The sequence below is a fragment of the Pleurodeles waltl genome, chromosome 6 (genome assembly GCF_031143425.1).
Source record: "Pleurodeles waltl isolate 20211129_DDA chromosome 6, aPleWal1.hap1.20221129, whole genome shotgun sequence".
NCBI lineage: Eukaryota > Metazoa > Chordata > Amphibia > Caudata > Salamandridae > Pleurodeles > Pleurodeles waltl.
Genome location: NC_090445.1, coordinates 1,169,546,404 through 1,169,572,949, shown reverse-complemented (window position 1 = coordinate 1,169,572,949; position 26,546 = coordinate 1,169,546,404). Strand labels below are relative to the sequence as shown.

Sequence of the window (26,546 nt, the reverse complement as noted above, 5' to 3'; positions counted from 1 at the left end):
AATCATGACTGATAGGTATTTGTAAAAAAATAAAAATAAAAAAAATTGCAACAATTAAGATGTAGTCTTGTGGAGATTTTGTTAAAAGGGACTGTTTTTTTTTAATCAAACCTGAAAAAAAATGTTTTAGAAGAATAGATGAGCAAGATCGGGGTTTTAACCCATACTGATTAAATGCAAAGGAACATAATTTGTTTCCTTCATTGTCCGTAGCTCCTAGCTAAATAGACATAGGAATGAACCAGGTGGTGCAACAAGTATTTTATGTGTTCATCTCACCATTTAACCATACGCTATGAAAACTACAGGCCTTATGACCAAGTTTTAGATGCAGTGCTTGTTTTTAGAATTGTATTTCTATTCCGTAAATAAACCACATTTACTAAAAGGGGATATTCGGTACCATAAAGAACTGAGAAGGAGATTTGTACATTAGGTACAATGAAAGTGTTAACTTTTTTCACTAAATACTGATAGTAAACCAGTCGAAGCTGCAAGACTCTTCATTGAGAGATGATGCATGTGTAGAAATGTACTTAAGTTTCGACAAATTGCGTCGCTCAGAGGACAGACAATCTAATTTTACATTCCACTTAAAATAACAATGTTTTCTGGAAGACCAGCTGAATACCATGATCTTAATTTTCTGTGTTACTGTTTATGATTGTATATATTTACACAAAGCATTAAACCTTCTTTGCAGGCCACATCATCTGCACTAAGAATATTATTTAGACTTCTATATAATCAAGTTCAGACAAAAATATACGCACAGAATCAAAAGCTCTTGGTAAGCCATGCATGTATGAAGAAAAGAAGTTTAGGTACTAATAGGCATTACTGTTTCAAACTATTAAGAATTTCAATTTTTCCTTTGGTACCTTCTGATACACCCAATAGCTGTGGCAGAAGAAATGCCATAGGAAAGCATCTTTCACCATTAAGTTGGGTTAAATACCCTGTCAAAGGGGGTGGTATACTCTATAAATGAGCATTCACCAATTGTCCCTTCGTTATAGTGTGCTGTTCTACATTTCGATGCAGGGCTCCCACTCCACCAAAAGGAGGAAAACTTTTTATAAAAGCAAATTTACTTAATTGATGGGAGGTTGTTATCCTTTACCCAATTGTGTAGGTGTTCCAAGATACAAGCAATAAATAATGAGCAAATTGCATAAAAAGGGGAAATTGCATGTAATTTTGGGTACTAGTTGATTTGCATTCTTGTAAATCAAGGGAAGTCGTTTCTTTCCATAATACAGGCACTTAACCTGATTTACAGCAATTTGTGAATATTGGTTCAAACAGCGTATCCCAATGCTAGCGGTTCACCTTCAGGACCACAATTGGCAGCCCATCAGGTCCATGTTACCGTGTACTAGGGCATCCTTTAGAATTATGTTCTGCATAGTACATCTCTAACGGCCTTGCAAAGGGATAACATTATCCCTTCTGATACGGTGCACACTTCACTGCCCACTGCAATAAAGGTGTTTAGCAGCCTCTCACTGTCAATTTCGCTGGGAGAGAAAGTTAGAGGGTACTACTCTGAAGACTTAGGAACTATATGTTACATGTATTTCCAAATATTAACAGGTGCTTACATTCGAAAATACTCCTAGGCTTTCTGCTTCAACGGCAACTTCCTAGGCCTGTACTCCATACATCTCAAAGAATGGTTTAATTACGTTTTTCCCATTGTTTGCCATTTAATTACGTGGGTGCTGATAACTGAGTTGTAGATTGGTGTCCATTTTTTCCACCTGCTGTGTCCACCCGTCATTCCTTACAACCCTAAGCCATACCAAACAATTCCACATTTTCCTTGCTTATACTTTGCACAAAGTGTTTTTGTTCTTGACATTTACACCCATTAAGAACTGGAGCTCTTTTTTGCCTACATTGACAATGATCATTTCGTAGCAAATTATTTCTCAAAAGGAGCAGGAGAAACATTCTTTGGCCTTTTCTTGCTGCACACAGCCACAGTAACATCCAGGCCCTGTAAAGGGGTAGACAAAAAGGAAACAGGTAAACCTTTTCAGACCTTTGTGTTGTGTGGCTAGACTGGGCCTTGGAGTAGTGGTGTCCAATGTAGATTCAAGAAGGACGGACGAATGCTACATTGTCAAGGTAACACCGACTATGTAAATGATGTCCATTAAGATTTATGATTCAGGCAAGTTCTTGTGAAAGTACTCAGGAAACTGCCACTAAAGAAAGCTTAGGGTAGAGATGGATCAAAGGAAAAGGAAAAGCGCATCAAGCAAAAAACAAAATGAGGGTCTTCAAAATTCTTGAAGTCGAGGTGTTGTAGGTACATGGAATTCAAAAACACATAGATTTCCCTCGAAAATTTAAAACTGAGGGCAGCACAGAATTTCCCAAGCAAAAACTGTAGCTGTGCCAGAAATGTTTAAAGATGGTGCCAGGAATAACTGCAAAATAATATGATATAATGTTGAGAACTCTAGTAGTTTAAGATGAAAAGCGGGGAACCAAAACCTACATGAGATCAACATACCCCAACCTTACAGGAAACACCTGGAGTCAAAGGAAATTTCTGGTGGACTGGATCACAACTTCTCACTAGTTCCTAAGTGGATTTCCTCTTTAGGGAAGATATAGTACTAAGGTTTTTTGAGTGCCTCTTTCTGCTCCTTTTGAGAGGCCACGAGGAAAAGCTGTTTCATCTGCAGAGTTGATATTACTTTAGTGTTAAATGGAGGACCAGGCAGTAGTACAACCTTGTGTGAAATCATGGACTGGTCACTATTCCCTCTGCTGAAATTACTCATTGATTCCAGCCCAAAACGACCCATTACCAACCCATTTGTTTCATATGTGGGCTGCTGTAGTCTGGACGTTCTTGGGTATTAAGCTAAGTCAAGTTTAGTTGCACTCAACCCTTTAGGAATCGTATGTGATAATCCCACAAAAAATAAGGTACTGAGATGTATGCATGCAGCAAGGTCAGTAATGTCAACTAATCATCTGGAATAGGAAGTAGAGTTTGCAGATATCAAAAGCCTTCGAAGGGCGCCTCTTCTTGTATCAAAGCAGCATGTAATAGAAACATAATATGGCAGATTCAAGCGTGTGATCATGCAATAAACGTGATAAGAACTAAGGCGCTCCTTCCCTCAATCACGTCAGTTTCTTTTTGTAGGCACGAGGTAGCGACATTTATATAAAACTGAAAGCAAAAAGTAAAGATTAGTCATTTTATAAGTAACATTATAGAGATTTACTTTATAATATTCACATGGGAATGTAAAAAATAAACATAAACCTTTCTACTTCTAAAGGTCATCTTTATTTTACTTGTAACAAAAAAACAGATACCAATGATTCATAAAATCTTACATATTTAGCGAACAAAAAACACTCCGAATCCATTTTTGCTCCTTCCGATGTATCACCATCGTCATCTTAAATATAAAGTTACATAGGAGAAAAACAGTGGATTGGCGAAGAAGGTTGCATAGGTTCTTCGTTATTCTGAAACGGGACAGATCCCCAATACTCTGGCTCATTTTGTGATTGGACTGTCATATGACACTCAGCAAGTGAAGTGAAGAAAAAAAGAGAAAATAGTGAGTAGCAGGGTCACCCAACCCCCCTTCAGCCATTACGAGGGGAGCCTCTGGTTTCAGCTTTTCACGTACGAGGAACATCAATTCTGTTAGTGGTTATACCTCAAAGCATCATTCCATCACTCCGGACGTGCCTCTCATCATTAGCTGCCCGTTCACTTCCCACCCGCTGATGGAGTGAAACCCAAGAGCTGCTCTATTGGAGTATAGCGCCATTCATCTGCTTCGAGTTCCTCCACCAAACTTGCCAGTTTCTCCATCCTTGCAACTTGCTGATCTATATAAAAGTGGAAAGAAATAGCATTTTATTTCAGTGGACTGACAAAAAAGGCCCCGCTGAGCACAAGGGATCAACAGTGGTGTACAATGAGTTCTTTATTAAACAATGTTGTTGTTTTTAATGCTGTTTTCCTCACATTTCAAAGTAGGTACTTACGAGAGTGACACGACCTTTAGATTGACAAAACATTCATTTCGACACAGCTCTTACTTACCGCCACCTGCCATGAGACTAACATGGCAAACTTACTTTTCTCAATTCAGTTGGAGCTATTCCCACAATAAGGCTCCTGTGTGGGAAGATGGATGGAAACAGAAGTTGGTCATCATTGGGTGGTCTGAATTTCATTGTCTAAATTTGTTCACATCCATAGCAGATGAGTGATGCTTTTGTCAGATCTCATGGGAACATTGCAAGTGGCCTCCTAAATGAGGATAAAAGACTCTAGGTTGAAGGTTATTGAGGTGTAAGTGCAACTGCGAAGAATGACCCTCAAGAGGGCCAAAAGAGGATTTGTGAACCTAGAAGCTACCCACTTTCTTGTCAATGCACAATGTTTGTGCACAGCCGCAGGATCCCAAATCCTCTAAACCAAGAAGCACTCGGAAGAACTTCCATGGCGCAGAGCTATCTGCTATGGACACTACATTTCTTCTTGTGTTCATGAGGTTTTGCATGACCCACAGGTCCCATAACCGCTATGGCAGAAGCCTACTTGTTAAAGCTGTACACTTCCCTTGCCTTCAGGAAAGCTGATGGGACCCACCACCTCGAATCATATTAAAAGACGCCAACTGATCATGATGCTATAGTGACCCAACCAGGACAGCACGTGCTAGTGTGTGCTGTGGACGTCCTGGACAAACAAAGGCCAGTATTACTGAGGGGATATTTTGACTGTAAGTGTGTTTCTTTAAGTCTTCTTTCTACTTGCTCTTCTCCCTAGACTCTACCAAATAACGAAAAACTGCTACATTTGCTTTCTCATCTTGATAGGCCTGGCACCTGTGACAATTGTGGTGCCTGAAACTCCTTCTTTCAAACCAAGGGCCAGATGTAGCAAAGGATTTTACCCATTCTGTGTCTATGGGAAAACATGTTCGTACATATGGCCCCAAGTTCCTTTAAATACTCTTCAGAGAATAGACTGCTGCATTCCTACCTATTATCTGGAGCCTCGAAGGCTTCGTTCCTGAAGAATAAGATTTTAGTCATCCCAGCTTTGCCAAATTCATAGCAAAGATAAAGTTGGCACCAGAAGGGACTCCACAGGGGTATGGCAGATGGCAAAGCAGGTATAATTTTGCAGTTGTACTTCAGATGTTGGAGTAACGTTTGTCTCGTTCTCAGTCCATTTTATTATGCGGTTTGACAGACAGTTCTCTGATGAGGATATAACTGCAAGACTTGCCTTACTGGGGTCCACAAGAACCAGTTGGGCATTTTGTTTCCAGGAAGCACAGTTTCAACAGCCCAAAGGACATGCTCTCAGGACCTTTATTGAATTTTGTCACCACAGACGTGCAAGCCCTTTGAACATACAGCTTGTGGCCTTAACTTATGCTCTTTAAATACTGTGTTTCTGAAGGTCAATATTTTGGATAGGAGTCCATATGCTTCAAGCTTTTTTTCTGAAACTTTTACAGGGATTGTGTTGCAAATACTTTTTCTTAAACCTTTACAGGGATTGTGTTGCAAATACATTTTCTTAAACCTTTACAGGGATTGTTTTGCAGTAGTTTTTCTAGACTTCACTTATTAGCTGGAGAGACTCTCCACAATTTAGTTGTGAAGTGAGGTTCAGCACAGTCAGACACTCCTCCCTCAGATCTCTTCCCAACCTCTTTGCCACTGGTAAGGGATCAACTCGAAGAATATCTCAGCAAATGTTCCATAGCTATATGGACAGCCTCCTTTATTACCCCGTGCTACAAGCTTCATAATTCCAGAGAATCAAACAAGATTCTTAAATTTCAACATCTGCCTCAATGATATTTAGAAGGCATATGTGTACTTTGTTGCATTCCTTCTGTAAGCATCAGTCTCAGAATAGAGTATCCAATGTTGAGACAAGGAGGGGTAGGAAGTTTTCAGAGACTTCCTGGTTCAATCTTACTTCCTTTTTACCTACTTCATTTGGAAAATGTCACATTTATTATAAATGGAAGAGTTGTACCCTGTGTGTGATTTTCAGTGTGACTCAAACTCTTGATGCTCTCTTATAGCTGTTACTTAACATTCAATTTCCCTCTTCGACTGGCATGGTTGTCCAGTTTTGGGATCACTTTTGCCCCAGTAACTTTATATTCACATGCAGGCCAGATACCAGATACTGGAACAAGATTAAATTCCACAAATGTGCTGATAACACCAAACTGGCTTTGAGATTTTGACATAATGCTTTGAAAAATCTGAAGACTGTACATCCAAAATTGCCAGCAATTAAAGTTCTGATGAATAACAGGCTATATCTAAAATAAAATAAGAGAGCTTCCACTTGTAACATCTTGTAATAAGTTAAATAAAATACATTTTTCTCAACAGAATCCACTAGGTTACTGCATCATGGTTTAGTTGATACTGTTTATTCAGTTTTATCATCAATACTACAACCAGTTGTAAGAAGATGCCTCTTTTTCTACAGTTAGCCCCCACATTTTTTAACTAATGCTATTGGTTTTTCGAATCTAAAGTTGACTGGGCCCTGCTGAACAGGACCTGGTGCATGTGCTCTGAAGCTCCAATCTGTATATGCAATTGGCTACTCCCCGATTGGCACATTTAACTTACTTATATATCCCTGGTATATGATACGAAGTGTACCAAGGGCTAGAAAGTTAAATGTCACTAGTGGACTGCAGTGCCTATTGTGCCACCACTACAGTGACAATCTCAAAACATGGCTCTAGATCTGCCACTGCACCCTAGTCAGGCAGCTTTTACACTGCTAACTGTTGTGAGGTTACTTCAGCTATTCCACAAGCACGTTATTTTAGCCTAGGCCTGCAGCTTGAGCCTTTTTACTCCGATACATGTTCCTTATCATTTTAGCAAATGTTTTACCTATTACATTAAAAGTGACTAAATGCTTTAAGCAGATTTAAATTTATTTTTAATGCAAAGATAACATTGCTAAGTCACCACTTTCTTGCCCCAAAGTTCTGGTAGTTGTTGCTGATTAACTAAAGCAGCTGTCATCTGAGACTGTCTTCTGTCCTCCTGCCAAGACCTGTGAAGCGTTCCCAGGAAGAGGAACAGAAGATCTACCGGAGGTGTAACCTCCTCCTGACAGGATGGCCTTAGCATGCCCACTTCATTGTGTATGGATACTGGCTGGCATCACCTCCAGAGGGGTAAACTATTTGGAAATCCTGTTTTCCAGGAGGGGTGGCTAATTATAATGAACACACATCAGGGAGGTGCCCATAACTCTGACGCAGAGAAGAAGGTTCCTGACTTTTTGGATTTGGGCAGAAAGATGCACTGTTGGATTGTTTAGTGTCAACCACACAGGAAATTATGTCAGAAGGGTTATGCTTGCCCCATGGGAGTTGCAGCTTTATTGGCTAAAGGGTCCTACCCACCCATAAACTCGTAATTGGCATAAAAGTGGAACCTCTGGCCTCGAGACTCATAACACTGCTGGGCTCGTAAAGGACAGAAAAATGACTTCATCTGCTGAAACTGTGGATCTCAGAAAGGCAGGCTTCACCAAGGAAGACCGCACCTGCTGCACTTGCTGAACCAAGACCGGACTTCAGCAGAGAAGGGCTGCTCCTACTGTCGATTTCGTGGTGAGATACCCAAGGGACTGCACCTGTTCCCACTCATGCCAAGTAAAAGTGGGAGGACTCCAAGGACTACTTGCTTGGCCTCCTGTCACACTTCAGGGACACAAAAGCTGAAGATGCCTGCACCTGCAAAGTGCCTAGCTGACCAGCAGCCAATGGATTCACCCTGGACACCACTGGTGTAGCCTGAGAGATTGAGTGTTAGCCCCAGGTGCTGCCTCCAATGACCTGTACAGTTGGCGGGTTCTAGAGTGCATTTTTAGTCTCCTCAGAACTGCAACTTGCAAAAAAGAAAAGGCAAAAGATAATGTTTATTTGGTACAGAGTCGATGCTCAAAGGCTACCACTTCATGCCAGTTAATAAGTAGCCTCAAATGCTGTCATGACCCAAGTCTCCACTGGACCGTCTATCTGTCGACGTCAAACCAAATGCTTTCCTTAAGCTGCAGAGGAACCCACCTACCACACCGTTGATGAGAAAAAGAACCAGAAAAGTTTCTAAGTGCGAAGGTAAACTCTTAACAAGGATCAACCAGTGGCCGAATCTGACCCAGACATCTATTGTGGTCAGCCTGAAACTTTGACTTTGTCTCAGACCTTCACGTTTGAGGGTCATAGACTACCGCTAGGAGTGAAAAGCGGGGATTTAACACTTTTAAAACGTTTTAGAGCAAAAAGCAGTGACTTATGAAAATCTTACAAAAATCATAATATTGGTTTGCTTCATCTGATTGTTATCTCTTTGGTGCCTATTTTAGGAGGAAAATATATAATTTATATAAACTGGAGTGGGATTTTATTATGTCATGCTTCTTACTTATTGGTTGTTTTGGTACTGACAAATGTTTTACACTTGTTTTCCTTTGAGTTACGTCTGACTGTTCTGCGCCACAGCTACACAGGACTGAGCAAATGTTTGATTTAAATAAACCCGACTAGATCCGATACAGAATAGTAACATTATTACTTAGTGGGGTCTCACAACCACCCCAGCTAATAATCCACCTTCTCACACCAGAGTTGTGAGACCAAACTATTCTGGGGCAACTACTATTGTTGTACATATACACTGGAAGATTGAGAGACAGGTTTGTAAGATCCCTCCCCTGCCCTGTTCCCTGCCCCCAGTACTGGAAAGCACTTTGAGAGGATGTCATTTATAGATTAACACAAAGTCGTGGTTTCCATCGTCTCATATGTTGCCCAGAGATGGGCTTGTTCTCCTGTTAAGAAGGTGGGGTGAATATCCTCTAATCTACTGTACTGTATTAAGCCCAATTTCCCCTGATGTTCTCATATTCCCACAGACAACCCCTTCCCTCATAAGATACATTTTTACTCCTTGCACTAGTCAATATTTAGTTCCCTTTCCAAGATGGTGGTGGTTTTCTATTTTTTTTAGTTATGTCACTTATAGTCACTGACATGCCATGGTTAACCAGCAACCTCTGATACCTAATCAATACTGTTGCTTCCTAGATTCCTAATAGTACTGGTGACACCTCCATCTGTATTAGCATTCCTACTGTTTCTTCCAGTCTCCGGAAACTTCATTATTAAACAATCGGACAAAATAAAGTCCATGGGAGCCTATTTCACTATGATGATGTGCACGGAAATAAATACTGATTCTGCCTCCAATCATCACATTCTACAGAAATCACCCTTTCCTGTTGAAAATGCATGCATACAATCGAGGGAGCCACTGGAGTTTTTATTTTACGTCTGAAAGACAAAAGAAATACATTTAAAAAAGGTCCCGGTTCTTACGATTTCCAGTATTATGGCAGACCATAAAAAATCCCAGAAAAAAACAGCACGAGACGTGATCTGAAAGCTGCATTGGTTGCAGAGACGTGCAAGACTAAGTTTAAGACCTTAGCTGTAACGAACAAAGCATTTTATTGCCATGCAACGCCATGCTTTAAAGACATAACAGCTCAAGGGTCCTACAGTCAAGCAACATCAACACAACAAAAAACAAAAAGTGTGAGCACACTGTGCTGTCAACCATTCAAGTTCGACCTAGTCAATATGCATAAGGAATGCTGATCAAAATACAATTATTTTTACCTCATCTGGCTCCAACATCTTAAGTGCTTCAGGGTTTATCAGTAAAATATAAACTCCATGCCAATGACGATGAGTCGAGTGTGCAGCTGAGTGGAGAACGAGGTGTCGCCACGTGCGGCCTTTACAGGGCGTTCTGCTAACCGTAGCTTTGGTTTCAGCAGGCTACAAAGCACTTTGCAGGGCCACCAGAGTGATGTTAGATCCCACTGATTGCCTAGAAGATAGAGGCTAGGAATATCGATAGGGGAAATAAAATGGGCGTCCAAGCAAGGTGGAATTATTGAAAAATAAATCACAATAAGGCGCCCCAACACCACTTATGTGTACAACTGCAGATTGTATATGCCACATTTTTCGCCATTCCCACTCCTGAAAACATCACTACATAGTTGCTATTTACAATCTTGGCTGACTTCATGTCCTGTAACAACTAGGTAACCATTCTCCACGTTTCTTGCTCAAACTACTTTAAGTTACCACAAGTAATTCTAATTCTAAGGGTCAATCTATGATAGTTTTCTTACTTCCAGTAATACTTTGAATGATGCTCTAAACGTATCCTTTAACTTGAATTGTCTTCGACCCTAAATGTAAAAATCGATAAACCTTGGAGTACAATTAATATTTAAATCGTGCCAAAATTACTATTTACTGGTGGATAAAGGCAGGATTATTCCTATTTTCGATGATTTAAATAAAAATAGTTGTCTGCCGTGTAATTCATGTTTGTTGTTTGTAGAGATACATTAAATCTGAATGGCAAAATGGTTGTATTTAAAGTTTTAAGGAGCTAAATTAAAAAATATAGACATGTGTATTACACTGACACACTCTGTAAAGAATAACTCCAAGAGGGCTTGATATACAGCTACAAGGGGACAGGCAACACAATGACAATGGGAAAGACATGCCTGCACACAAAAACTCCACTGTGCCCACAGACCCAAAACTGGTAAAGAAAAAAACTCAACAGGGTCTCAAACACAGTCAGAAAAAACTCTGACAATGGACCAGGGAACATTCCTACAGGAACATTTGCACCTGGAGAATGGAAATAGAGATTCAGAGACTGGTGCTGGGTAAGAGGTACAATACAGGTAATATACTAATGCAATCGGACTGCAGGGCTAAGCAAGACAGACATTTGATCGCCCTGGAACCAGCCACTGGGGAAGTGATGTAAGTTGGGTGCTCCCCGGATATGCAAGGGGACGGTGATTACACTCACAAATGACTGAAACAGGCCAGCAGCAGTAAAGGTAGTACACGTACCAACAGGTAAGGCAATGGGAAAGCGAGCACACTGGTATGAAAACCTACAGAAAGAGAAACACTGAACCCTGGAGAGTAGAGCCATAGGTAATGAACCCTACACTAGTACCAAGAACATATTGACACCGGGAACAGTGACAGAGGGAATATTGTGAATGAACACACACACTGATGGGATGCCACTCAAAAACAAAACTGAGATTTGAAACACTGGGAAAATGACACATTAGGACAAGAAATACACACACTATGCCAGGGACTACACTGACATTGGAAGAGGTAGACATCTGCGTTAGGACAACAGGTAACCTTACACAGGGAATACACTGCTATTAACAGAGGGAGAACATCTGAAAAAATACTTACATGGGGCAGAATTAGGGCAAGAAAACAACTTTAACTCAAATCGGGAATGCCATGTCTTGAGGAATGGGGAGCTGGAAAGACCCATGGAAACGGGTGGAGGCTAGTCTTAACTGAGGTGAATGTGGCACAGCAACCAAATCTTGCAGTAGAGTTCAACATCAGACAGCATCGTGCCTTTTGCTTGCTTCTACAAACGAGTCCCTGCTGACTAAGTCACAGGTTATACAGAACACTTCTGTTCGTCTTATTTGTAACATGCCAGCAAGGTCATTAGCCAGGCCTCTACTGCATTCCCTACACCGGCTGCTGGTCCGTAGTCGGATCATTTTTAAGATCCGTTGTATTGCCCATAAGGCATTCATTGGAAAAGGACCACACTATTCATCTTCAAGGCTTCCCCCTACTTACGATCTTGCGGCAAAATGCTGCTTACTGTCCCTAAAACCAACAAGATCAGGAGGGGAGGAAGATCCTTTTCCTATCTACCCCCTCTATATTGGAATGCTCTTCCAACATGTCTTCGTCTGTGTACGGACCAGTTCAGATTTAGGAGGTTACTTAAGACGGTGCTGTTTTAATGGTCCAACTCTCTCTGCCACCTAATACTTTGAGGCAACGCGCTGAGATACCCTTTCACGGTGAGTCATACGCTAATAAGCAATTTTAACGTAACATTGCATGCTGACAAAGTACTTTGGGCCATATTTATACTTTTTGACGCAAAACTGCGCCAACGCAGTTTTGCGTCAAAAAAATTAGCGCCGTCTAATGCCATTTTGAAGCGCCGTGCGGGCGTCAAATTTATACTTTGACGTACGGCGGCGCAACCAACTGGTGGGAGTCATTATTTCGTGACGCACACAGCGGCGTTCCGTCGTAAAGGAAACCAACGTAAAGGCGACGCACATCACTGTGGGTCGATTTACGACAGCGCAATCCGGAAATCGCTGTTTTTTCTCACGCTATTGCGTTAAATTTTTGCGCAAAAACTGCCCTCTCAGCAGAGGAGAGCCAAAATGGATCCCAGAGGCCACTACAGACCCCAGGAGGATGAGAGCAGACCAGGAACCAGCCAGCAGGATCCATACAGGAACCAGGACATTATAAGAAAAAAAAGAAAGTGTCGCTTCAGTGAAGAGGAGCAGGAAATCCTGGTGAAAGAGGTGACGGAACACCAGCACCAACTTTTCATCTCCTCTAAATTGCCACTCAGTAGGAGAGAGGCCATATGGAAACAAATAGTGGACAAGATCAACAGTGTGGCTGAAGAACGCCGCACAGTCACTGAGTGTAAGAAACGCTGGCATGACTGCAAACGTAGGACAAAAGAGAAAATGGCCAGGAACAGGAAGGCAGCAATGCAGACTGGAGGGGGGAGTCCAGCACAACAGGAGGCCCTGGACAACATGGAACATGGAGGAGATGGTCGCAGCCGTCATCCCGGAGGAGATCGTCACAGGGATTCAAGGACAGGACAGCGCAGACTACCACGACACAACGCACATGCAGGGTAAGTCGCATGGGGAATTAAAATGCACTAATGGGGACTGTAAGCAGGGGGGGGGGGATACCTACTACACAATGCATGTAAGTCAGCACATATATGAAGTGGCATGGGTAAAGGGGCACGGCAGGGGGGCATGCCCAGCACAGACTGAATCTGGGGCACGACAAAATACAGCACCAACAACACTCCCATGGGGCCATCCTGTAATGACAACAATAGAGCCAAGGGAAAGCAGCGACAGGTGTGAAGGCCACTACGTCAAACTCACATCCAGGCACTTGTCTTGCAAAATCTATCCTACATCAACTAGGTCCCTATCAGTAATGCAGTAGCCAAAACAACAACTGCAATGTAACTGCCACAACAGTTGACAATAATACATCTCATCTCTGTGCAGCTATAGTACCAAATGGCAGGAACCTCCCCATGGAACATACATACCCAAATTAGGGGGTGAGGATGACATCCGCAACTATTCGTAGAAATAAGACAAAGGCACCAGTACACTCAAATGCCGAATGTCCATACGTGACACATACATAAGCCAAAGTAAACTGCATTAGGAGCCACACAGCACTAACGACACACACATGCTGCATACGTCAGGGTCCCTCACGTGCCTGGCTAACAAGGCTACATCACTAATGTCACACTGCTCAGACAACACCTGAGGAGGGGACACAGGCAACTGGTCACTGAAACACACTTGCAAAGTCTGACAACCAAATAGGACCTTCATACGATAAACAGGCCAATCCAATGAAACACACATGACCCAACATCATCTTCAAACATCCACAATGTTTACATCCATACCACATCCTAACATTGACATGCATAGGAAATGCCACGTCACATGTACATTTCGGGCAATGTGAATAAAAAGTGTATGGGGCAGGTCCTGAGAGGCAAGTGTGCTGGCAGGGCAGTCACAACACCCACAGTCAGTCAAAGTGTATTGTGGCAAGTGTAACGTATACTTTGCGCATTAGCCTCAGGCTGGAGGCCTTTGTGCATCTTACCCTGAATGTACTTTTACTCATTTGCTCACATCTAAGAGCCTCAGAGCACTTTGCACTAAATGCTTCTCATTGCCCTTCCTAGCAGTTAATTTAGCAAATAGCCAGTCCTAAGGTGTTGTTAATTAGTCAAATCACACTGTTTTGCCTACTTCTGCACTGGAGTTTGCCAGAACATATTCACTCTGTGCCCCAGTCAAGGATACAGTCTGGTACTTTGCTGATAGATGTGGTAGGGGTTAAGATTTGGCATTCCTGCGTAGGGAAACTTTGTCATCACGATGACATATGACTTATAAAATCACTTCCTTGTCCCAAGACACGCATGAGGGAGTTTCCAAACAGAGAAACACAACTAGATGCTGCCTGCCTTGCTGCTGATGCACAACCAGATCACAGGCCATTCCTCTGATATGAGGGATGATGTCTCCCCATTGATTCCGACAGGCAAGCTCCAAACTTAACATGCTGTGCTATACATAGAACAAGCAGAGGGAGAGTAGAAACAGTTAGGCACCATGATAGCTGTGTACTAATGTATTACTCTCCTGCGGACTATTTCACTTCTAACAGTGTGTATTGTTTGGGTTATTGTGGCTCACACCGAAATTTCAACAAGTCAGTTGTACAATGAAACCTCATATTAAACAAATACGGTCTTTCTCATTTGTGTATGGGAACATACCAGAAAAGAGATAATTGTGTAGGATCTGAGTGACCACGACTTCCCTGAGAAGTTCCAAAGAAGTCATGCGCTCGGATGTCTAAACATTCCTTTGATGTGGGAGACCAGAGGCACTGCTAGTTAGTCTGAGGAAAATGAAATATCAGGGTGACAGAGTTATTTACAAGTGGGTCAGACTTAGTCCCCCACACCATTAGCTATCCTGCTGCCTAGAAAGCCAGTAATCACATGTAGGATAATGAGAGCCCACCCAACAAAATGTCCCTCCAGAACAATAGTTAAACACCGAGGGAGGAGTAGGACAAAAACACGCCTATTCCTAAATAATTACAAAGCAACACCTAGAGGCGATCAGGCAGACATGTCTGATAGCTCCATATCATACATGTGACACACAGGTGGGCCATAGGCCTACAACAATGCCCTATGACGGACAGCAGATACCAAGACAAACACAGAGCACAAAGTTAAGGCATCCAAAGGCTTGTATCTTAGTGCAAAATTGTCACAACACAGACACACTAATTGTACCCTGTTTCATTGCAGAGGAACACGGATCTCCTGCCGATATGCCTGTTCCTGAGTTCCCTGATGACATGGATGACGAGCCCATAAACATCCCAGAAGAGACCATTCAAATGGTCCTTGAAAGCCTCCAAACCCCACCTTCAGTCACAAGGAGGAGCACAGAAGAAGCAGCCACCACAGGAGAATCACCCGCCACCACAATTGTAAGACCTGCCAGCTCCAACACAGCTGAGGACTCTGACGACACTGGCACCAGCTTCGAAAGAACCGTCGTTGGGGTCCAGCGGGAGCTGGCCAAGGAGGTGCGGGTGGGGATGCAAACTATGGCAGCCAGCCTTGAGGGGGTGCGTTCGTCCATGATGTCTTCTGAGGATCAGGCAGCTGCTATGCAAGCCCGAACATCGCTCTTGCAGGAACTTTTAAAAACACAGAAGGAAATCTGCACAGCTGTCATCCAGTTGACACAACAACTACAACTGCAAGCCAGTCAACGTGTGCACGAATGCAACCTAGAACCCCTCAGGGCCGACCTGGCTGCCTACCATTGTGATGTAGCTGCCATTCTGAAAAACCAGCAGGCCCTCCTTGCTGCAGTACTGCCCTTCCTAACTCCACAGGGATCAGCCCCCGGGATGTCTGCCTCCATGTCTTCTAACACTGAGGTGTGTGTTGCCCCTTCACAACCAACAACAAGGACACACCAGGCAACACACACATCAGAAGAAGAAGACATGGAACAGATAACATTCACACGCAAGAGTACCTGGAAGCCCTAGTCCCTGCACCATGGCCTACTCTGACAAAGGTCCTACGTTTTGTCAAAGGCCAGTCTCACCACAACTACACTCAATGACTGTTTGGCAATCCACTGTATGACTTGTCCCCATTGCCAGTGAATGTCTCTCTCCAACTATTTTCCAATTCCTGTTCCTCTGCACTGTCTGTGACATCACCCCAGCATGTCAGGAGCATCATCCACACCCCTTCTGTAGGATCACCATGTAAGAATGCACCAGAACGGACTCAGCAAATATGGTGAATGGACAATTTGCACTACACCACCTATAAATAAATAGCACTTGCACACCTATTGTGTCTCTGTGTCATTTCACACTTCAACTGTGCAGTACCTAACTCCAAAGTGGCCGTGTGGCAACCATGTCGATTCTCTATAGTACTGTCCTGATTTCATGTATACTGAAACATCTGTGCAGTGGCCAGGATTGCATCATAGCCTTACCATACTGATGAAAATAACTGATGAAGGAACTAAGCACACACAATCATGCTGTGTTGGACAGAATGATGCACCATCTATCGCTATTCCAGAGAACAAATGGTGGCTGAGAAATGTAGGCACCATGCAATACATAAATAGGAATTAATGCCGCATAATGTAAGGAATCATGAACAAATTACACTGCATCAATCACCCTCACGGAGTATACTTCCATGAAGGAAAGTCATGCTGAATCAGTACACACATGATGTAGGTCAGCAATAAAAGCAACAAGACAAGAGTGTGAACAACTCCTCATCTACAAAGATCTCCCTGAACTTCACACTGCTGTCTGACCTATCAATTTACCCACAATAACAAGTCTGGAAGCACTCTTTGTGAAGTAGGATACATACCGAAACAAAACCTTGGTGATCAATGCACACTACCAATGGTGGGTCTCCCACATGGTAGATACTTACCAAGTTAGCACACGGTTAGCTGGGATGTGAAACCTCAATTTCCTGGGGATGGCGAGCATAGGACACAAATGTCATACTAAAACATTCTGCTACACGGATGTCAAGGCCATGATAATGTAGCACCTAACGCATCATGTAAAGGGTTAACTAAATATTTATTTCAATTGAGTAATACAAGAGGCAACTAAGGGAAAGGTAAACCTACACTAATCTAACCTGACTACTACTAACCCACAACTGTCCCTAACTAACCTAAGCTAAACTTACTCTACACATGTAACGAAACGATCTAAACATCAACCCCCCCACCCACCATTATGAGACAAGACACATGCAGGACAACACTTACTAACCTACACACATACTATACTATCCTAAACAAACATATATTTTTTTGAAATTTTCAGAATTTTTTTTTTTTTTTTTTTAAACAGGAATCCCAACATTGCCCCCCACCCACCCACCCACACAAAAATATAAGATAGAAAGAATAAGGACCCCCCACCCCCTTCCCTAACACTAACTAAGCTAATTACCTATACTTATCCTAATACTAATCCCCAAAACCCAACTAACAGTAGAAAATAGGAAAGAGGTGAGAGGGGAGGGGTAAAAGTTCAAGAGGGCAAAAGTGCTACAGATTTGCCCTCCGTAGTGTGCGCCTGATGGAGCGGACCTTCTTTTTGATGTAACTCATGTCCTCCCTCAGGTCGTCCACCTTTTTAACTAACTTGTCCAATTTTCTGGTCAATGCCAGGAAGGCAGCTGGGTCCACAGGAGGGTCTGTGCTGGTTTGTGTGCCGGCGGAGGTTGATGTTGTGGCATGAGTTGGTTGGCCACGGGAGAGTCCTGCTACCACCACACGGCTGGGTCCAGGTCTGGAGGAAGATGCAGGGTCCATTGCTGCAGACGTTGCTGGGTCCACTTGGGCAGACCTGGTGGATGTGGTGTTGGTGGTTGGTGGTGGCACTGTAGGGGGAGCCTGTGGTGTGGCCCACCACGCCCCGGAGGCCCGATCCGAATGGTACTTGCGGCCCATCCTCCGATACCCACACTGCACCTGCAGGATGGGCCTGTATCTCATGGCACGGCGCTCAAATTGGTTGCGATCTGCGGCACTCATGTTTGCAGCTGTGAAGAGAAAAGGCAAATATTTACCTTAGGATTTGCATTGGGTGGAATAGCACAATGGGTTACTTGTACATTACTAGCAATGTATTGGTTGCAGCAATTGTCACAACATAGTTCACGGAAGGGCTCAGAGGGAGTACATGTGAAGCATGCCTACATAAGGGCATATCACACCTAGCATATCCATGTCTCTACATGATGGATGACATCACCCTAAACTACTCATCCAAATCATACCTAAGGCATTTGACATCATGGCAGCAACTCTTCCGCATACTGACTTCACTACATATGTCACTCAATGTGATAACAATCACACTCCTCACTCAATGCCATTTGGAATTAGTTGTGTGCTAAGATTGAACCCATGGGCCATAACCAAATGTCTACACTAGGGGCCAGATGTAGGAAGTTGGAAAATGCGACTAGCAATTTGCAATGCAGAACGTTGTCGTTGACACCGTCTGCAAGTCGCCATGGGGTCGCTAAGACCCACCTCATTAACATCAATGAAGTGGGTTCCAAGTTGCGCCACCTTAGCGACTATGGGCACTCACGGGGATGGAGGCCTGCTGGGAACAGCAGACCTCCATGGCCGTGACTGCTTTTAAATTAAGCAGGTTATTTTTCCACAAGTGTAGGCCGTTTACCTGAAAGGAAAATGAGCTGCACTTAGAAATAAATTACAACAACTCCAATCTTGGATAATTTCACGGTAGTTAGTGGTCCCTTGGACCACTGTCTGTTTTGTACAGGATTATTTAGGTCCACTCACAAAGGTGAAGGGTTACAATGGGGACCCCTTCCAGTAAGCAAGTGGGTTACCATCCACTTCAAGTGGATGATAGCAGCGACTCACTTTGCAACCACGTACTTGTTTGCAAATGGAATTGCATACCACTGTGAGTTGCAAATAGGTCTGAAAAACCCCTTCATATTTTGGATTTGGACAAGCAATTTGCAAATATGTTCATAATCACCAAATACATTTCGGAATAGGAAACAGACGTTTGCAACTCACAAACAGAAATTTATGACATTTGCAACTTGTAAACAGTTTGCTACATCTGGCCCTAGGTACTAACTCAAGTCACAAAAGGTCTCAAGTACGTGTAAAATACTGGTTGCTACAGTCCTAGGTACACTGTTTCACATTAACATCCTAGTCTTTGATGGTGGTGTGGGAAGAACAACCAACAATCCCATGTTCAATGCACACCCAGGAGTGTATAGAAAGTTAAACAAGTATGTGCCTTCACACACAACACCTATGAATGGCTAGCAACACGTTGTAGTCAGCCAAACATTGTCCTATCCAAGGTCCACACATGTCTAAATGATATGACTTAGGCCAACATGACATACTATCAGTGAGGCATGTTTAACAACACACACAGAGGAGGTAGAACATACATTCTCATGATTCGACAGAACACCTAGGCCATTGCACTCAAGTCACACACACTTCTAGTTCACTTTGTGGAAGTACATGCCCCCGGAAGATCCAACCTACAGTGTACACAGTCCATCCTCAAATAGGAAGAAGCACTTGTCATCAAAGCCATGTGCCTAAGCTATATGGGAGACTGTGAGTCTGATATGCAGACTCAGTTCATGCCAAGTCCCCGACCAAGTCTTACATTGACCAGTGTATTCCAAATGACTCATCCCATTCCCCCTTGCGGCCCAACTGGAATGACCTACAGCCCCTCAATCTGAGAGATGGCTAGGTATTGCTTTACAGAAACATAAGTCCAATTTGATATCACACTAAACCAACAATGCAAATGAACGGCCAGCGCATCAAATCAGGATTACTCTTGAACACACAGTAGTCCATCATGCTTCATTACCAAACAATGAATATAGCACTCAGGCGACACTCACTGTAGGTATCGGGGTCGTCAAAATGTGCCACCTCTCCCACGGTGTACGGGGCTGGTCCACCTGTAAAGCATGAAAGGAATACTCAGACTGGGTGAACTGACAAATCATTTCAGTTACAATGACACTGTGTGAATATGACATGGTAATGACACACTTCCCCACATGCTCATACTGCATGGATGACTTTGTATTCAACATTAACATTGGATGAGTCTCCTGCTACAGTTACACACCCTACTACACACATGCAGTGGCCAGGACAGTCAGGTGTCGTCAAAGTTCACCCTCCATTAGTATGCCCCAACAATAATGTTATCCATACATCTCAGCATGTGCATCCCAGAGAGACATCCCAAAACTGGTTCCATGAGGACTGCATGACCACTCACAATCAAACAGGCTAGGTGGACATGTTCAACACACAGCAACCACACACACATGTGACATATCTGTGGACAACATATCTAACTTCATGTGTCGTGAAGGCAACACACATGTGTAGCATCATCATGGGTTACAAATTTTCTGTCTAGCTATGGCATCTACATATGTAGGTATGTTGTTTCTACATGACTTACTCACTGGCCATTATGACCTGTAGAGTACAAAAAGAGCCGTTCACGTGTTGCTTGTCTGACACAAATGCAACACTACATTACATACAGCTACAGGCATCTGGTATGTGTAGAAAAAATGAGCCATCTGACTGCTAGCATTGGTCTTCATAAACATTGTGCAACAAATACACATTAGGGCACATATGTATACCTTTGTAGCGCAGCATTTGCATCATTTTGTGACGCAGAGAGGGGCCAAACTTGCAAAATACATATATATGTTGTAAGTTGCTGCTGTTATTGCGTCAAAATGTGGTGCATAAATGGGGATATATGTGTATAAACATGGGCCTAGGTTTCCCTAGCATTACACACAGTCAGCTACTTATCTAGCAGATTGGGTAACAATCATCACATGTTCCCACACAGAATTCTATTATTACCATGTAATTGATTTGTACTCACCAACATGGCCACCAATCCTGATTCCCAGGTGGTCCAGCAGGTCCTGTTCCCTGGTGATCAGATCTGCCCAGCGGTGCTTCAATTGATGGACAGTGCGCATGCTCCCGTGGACCCGGACCAGGTGATGGCGCACCTTCTCCCACCGGATTTTCCTTGCCTCCGTGTGATACCCCTGTATCACACGGCCCCCAGCCTCCAGCATCAGTGGGAGGAAATGGCTAACTAGCCATATGAATCCCCCCAATTCATCCTCACCCATCCTGGACAGGCGAGGCCTACCTGACATATTGAAAGCAAGAGTAATTGACAAATGAAATAAGAAAGTAAAAGTGGGAAATGGGAAATGGGGAAAGGTAGAGGTGTGAAGGAAAATGAAACAGGAGAAAAATAGCCCAACTAACCCCAAAAACTATGCTACCCACAACAGACTCCCACAGACAATACAAACATTAACAGGAATAGACAATACTAGACTAAACAGACTGAGACAATGTTATGCAACAAGAATAGATTCACAAAAAGACAAAATACAAGGTACACAGGACACAAAAGCAGTAAAACACAGGACAACACCTTTCACACAACCACACAGTCTAGATAAATCTGAGACTGCAAAGTGAAAGTGGAAGTTAACTCCCAGTACAGATTTTTTAAACAGGATATCCTATTACATCACTTCCTGCAGAAAATGGCCGCCGTTTTTATTTTCCCGTTATGCGTCATATTTTCACGCATACACAATTGTGCGTCATTTTTTTTAACGCATAACATTGCACATGATGCTGAGTCAAAAAATATGATATGAATATTAATAATTTTTTAATGTACATGAGATGAACAACACATTGTCCATGTTGCGTCAATTTTACCACGCATACATCATGGGCGTCATATTTTTTCCACGTACAGTAGTGCACATGATGCTGAGTCAAAAAATATGATATGAATATTAATAATTTTTTAATGTACATGAGATGAACAACATATTGTCCATGTTGCGTCAATTTTACCACGCATACATCATGGGCGTCATATTTTTTCCACGTACAGTAGTGCACATGATGCTGAGTCAAAAAATATGATATGAATATTAATAATTGTTTAATGTACATGAGATGAACAACATATTGTCCATGTTGCGTCAATTTTACCACGCATACATCATGGGCGTCATATTTTTTCCACGTACAGTAGTGCACATGATGCGGAGTCAAAAAAATATGATATGAATATTAATAATTTTTTAATGTACATGAGATGACCAACATATTGTCCATGTTGCGTCAATTTTACCACGCATACATCATGGGCGTCATATTTTTTCCACGTACAGTAGTGCACATGATGCGGAGTCAAAAAATATGATATGAATATTAATAATTTTTTAATGTACATGAGATGACCAACATATTGTCCATGTTGCGGCGATTTTACCACGCATACATCATGGGCGTCATATTTTTCCACGTACAGTAGTGCACATGATGCTGAGTCAAAAAATATGATATGAATATTAATAATTTTTTAATGTACATGAGATGACCAACATATTGTCCATGTTGCGTCAATTTTACCATGCATACATCATGGGCGTCATATTTTTTCCACGTACAGTAGTGCACATGATGCGGAGTCAAAAAATATGATATGAATATTAATTTTTTAATGTACATGAGATGACCAACATATTGTCCATGTTGCGGCAATTTTACCACGCATACATCATGGTCGTCATATTTTTCCACGTACAGTAGTGCACATGATGCTGAGTCAAAAAATATGATATGAATATTAATAATTTTTTAATGTACATGAGATGACCAACATATTGTCCATGTTGCGGCAATTTTACCACGCATACATCATGGTCGTCATATTTTTCCACGTACAGTAGTGCACATGATGCTGAGTCAAAAAATATGATATGAATATTAATAATTTTTTAATGTACATGAGATGACCAACATATTGTCCATGTTGCGGCAATTTTACCACGCATACATCATGGTCGTCATATTTTTCCACGTACAGTAGTGCACATGATGCGGAGTCAAAAAATATGATATGAATATTAATAATTTTTTAATGTACATGAGATGACCAACATATTGTCCATGTTGCGGCAATTTTACCACGCATACATCATGGTCGTCATATTTTTCCACGTACAGTAGTGCACATGATGCTGAGTCAAAAAATATGATATGAATATTAATAATTTTTTAATGTACATGAAATGACCAACATATTGTCCATGTTGCGTCAATTTTACCACGCATACATCATGGGCGTCATATTTTTTCCACGTACAGTAGTGCACATGATGCGGAGTCAAAAAATATGATATGAATATTAATAATTTTTTAATGTACATGAGATGACCAACATATTGTCCATGTTGCGGCGATTTTACCACGCATACATCATGGGCGTCATATTTTTCCACGTACAGTAGTGCACATGATGCTGAGTCAAAAAATATGATATGAATATTTATAATTTTTTAATGTACATGAGATGACCAACATATTGTCCATGTTGCGGCAATTTTACCACGCATACATCATGGGCGTCATATTTTTCCACGTACAGTAGTGCACATGATGCTGAGTCAAAAAATATGATATGAATATTAATAATTTTTTAATGTACATGAGATGACCAACATATTGTCCATGTTGTGGCAATTTTACCACGCATACATCATGGGCGTCATATTTTTTCCAAGGACAGTAGTGCACATGATGCTGAGTCAAAAAAATATATGCTGGAAAGTATACTTTGATGGCTAAACATGTGAAACTTTTGGATACATTTATAATTGACTCTGCATTCTGTGCACTCATGTACATGAACAAATTATGACGCCCATGCTGTATGCGTAGAATTTTGAGCAATTCTTTTTTATTATGTCTTCATGGTTTTAACTTGGGGAAGGTGATTTGTCATGGTCAAACGGTGCTATGTGTTACACATTTGTGGTTGGATATGACACATGTCCGTTGTTGTATGTATAGAGGGCATTCACACTGTAATGTTTAGGATACGTTAAATAATGTCTTGACCATATTTGTCAACATATTTTGGGTAATTGCTGATGGCTGTTTTGAAATGATGGATGGGATACCATGATGTATTCCTTCTTCAAAATGTGGCCACAATTATGATGGTGATGCTTTTATCTGTAGTCCTAACAGGGAGTGCAATAGTCACTTACAGTTTTTATCGGGCTAACCATGTCCCATTATGATTTTGTGTTTCTGATTTGTGTTGGACTTTTGACATGTAGCCCACACATGTGCCTTATGCATGTGTTTAGTTCACAAGTACAAGATTCTTGTATGTTTGGGGGGCGGTAGAGGTGGACTTAGGCCCCCAGAACCCTAGGATTTGACCATCCAGAATAGCTACTGTATCCATGGGTTTTATTTATTATATTATGGCAAACGTGCAGCAGCAGGCTAATGTAAGGCCATATGGTATGAATGACTGTTGACCATTCATTCATCTCATTATCCCATTTGACGTTTGCAGTAATGATGAATTTGAGCAAACTTGCATTACATTTTCCAATGACTATGTTTGCAAGACTCTCAGCGTTCCTGATGGGCTGATGAAAATTATTTAGTTGTTGTCTGTGTCCCTTTCTGCATTAACTGGTTTAGTGGCATGTTACATTCTTCCTGCTAGGTTCAGACTGGGACACAACTGTGATGGTCCACTTTCAAATATTAGGTTGATTGTATGACATATGTGTACATGTGTGTTGGAATGTGGATCCACTATCACCTGTCTGGGTGTATGTTGTCACTGTGACTTCAAGGTCTCCTCCTGAGTTAGTGGCAGCTAATGTTCCAATTGTGTATTGCTCATCTCACACACTTGAGAGAAGCCATTGATGACATGGTCACGTACACATGGATGGTCCCACCCTGTCTCTGAACACGTGTGATGTGACTTTCAAATGATCTAAATTTTTGGGCTGGGTGAGAGACTGTCTCAGGTGTTTGGATCCGGCATGTGTGATTGCCACATTTGTACTCCTGTTGGCCTCTGTGTATGGTAATGTATCATGTCACATCCTACCCTCTGTGCATACATTTGTGATGTTAATTTTGGTTGTGATGATTGTTATAGCATTATTGCTCAATGAGACAACATTCTTCTTCAGCAATTTCAAAATAAAGGTGGTCAGAAATGCATAGGCCAAAGCATGATGTGGTGTTTGTTATCTGTGTTTATTTACAATTGTGCTATACAAGTTATTAAGATACATTAAGAAAAAAAATTGTTGACAAGCTGTTGGCGCCTACGCACTCCTGCTGCCGTGTTAGGTTGTTCCCCCTCCTGTTGCCGGCCAGCATCCTCCTCTTCGTCATCCTCAGGCATGTCTGGGTCCAGTTCAAGGAGGGGAATATTCCTTTTTACACATATATTGTGCAATATGGCACAAGTGAGTATGATCTTACAGGCCATCTCTGGGGAATAGAGTAGGCTACCACCAGTGATGTCAAGGCAGCGGAACCTTGACTTTAGGATCCCAAAGGTCCGCTCCACAATGCTGCGTGTCCTCTTGTGGGCGTCATTGTATGCCCGCTCAGCAGCAGTATTTGGGTTCCCAAATGGTGTCATTATCCAAGGCTGGATGCCATACCCCTGATCAGCTGAAAGAGAAACACAGAATGGGATCAATTAGATGTAGGAGGCACTGTTGTACGGATCTTTGATGGCAGTAGTTGTCTTGTGTTGTCTGTGACTCTTTTGTGTACTAATGTGACAACCTATGGTTGTTGGTGAAAACTTTGGCATTTAGTGTTTTTCCTTGGCTGAGCAAGTGTTTGTTGCCTAACTGGTTGTCAGCAGGATGTATTGGTTTTTCAAGTACAGTGTGCCCTCCCTAGCATTGTGACTTGTGATACAGGTGTCCGTGTGTCCTCACTGGGGGTGTGATGATAGTTCCATGCAGAGTTGAAACATGAAAGTGTATTTGAAACTTTCATATGAACATACCCAGGCCATCCCATACATTTAAACTTATGCATTGTATTGGTGTACAGGTTATTGTGAGACCTTCCAATTTGCAAGGTGACATTTAGGCAACCACAGTCATTAATGTCTTCACATTAAGCTGTAGAGTAAAACCCAATGTGTGACAGGTTCAATGGTGACTTCTGAAACATGGCTAGTGATGTGAGTACCTCAGTGTGTTCCTGTCTATATGTGCTGTTGTGGTGTATGTGTTGTTTGTCCTAGGGGGTTTCTGTGCAGTGTGTATAGGAGTTTGGTTTTTGTCATTACCAACAAGTAGTCCATTGCCATATCGTCCATCCTGGAAGTGTTGGTTGATGGTGCAGTGACGGAAGATGAATGCGTCATGTACACTCCCAGGATATTTAGCCACAATGTTGGTGATCAGTCCTTGGTGATCGACTATGGCCTGCACGTTGATTGAATGTGTGTGCTTCCTGTTGCGGTAGAGGTGTTCTGTTGCAGCAGGTGGCACAAGACGTATGTGTGTGCAGTCGATTGCACCAAGGACGTGCAGGAAGCCACTGATGGCGTAGAACCCCTGTTTAGTTTCCTGCTGCTTCTGCAGTGTGTTAGGGAAGCAGATGTGGCGGGGTGTCAGGCGAATGATGGCATCCAGTACTTTAGGCAGGAATGCGGAGAATGATGATTGTGATATTC

The 26,546-nt window shown here is 42.3% G+C and overlaps 1 protein-coding gene across 1 annotated transcript in view; it reads right to left on the bottom strand.

Annotated features, from left to right (window-relative positions):
• Positions 1–3,293: 3,293 nt before the first annotated feature.
• ANAPC16 (anaphase promoting complex subunit 16) overlaps positions 3,294–26,546 on the bottom strand; it is a 170,309-nt gene continuing 147,056 nt past the window's right edge. Inside the window, exon 4 of the mRNA XM_069240387.1 lies at positions 3,294–3,873. Within this exon, the coding sequence (XP_069096488.1) occupies positions 3,752–3,873 (122 nt within the window). The 3' untranslated portion in view covers positions 3,294–3,751. The remainder of the gene's footprint in view (positions 3,874–26,546) is intronic.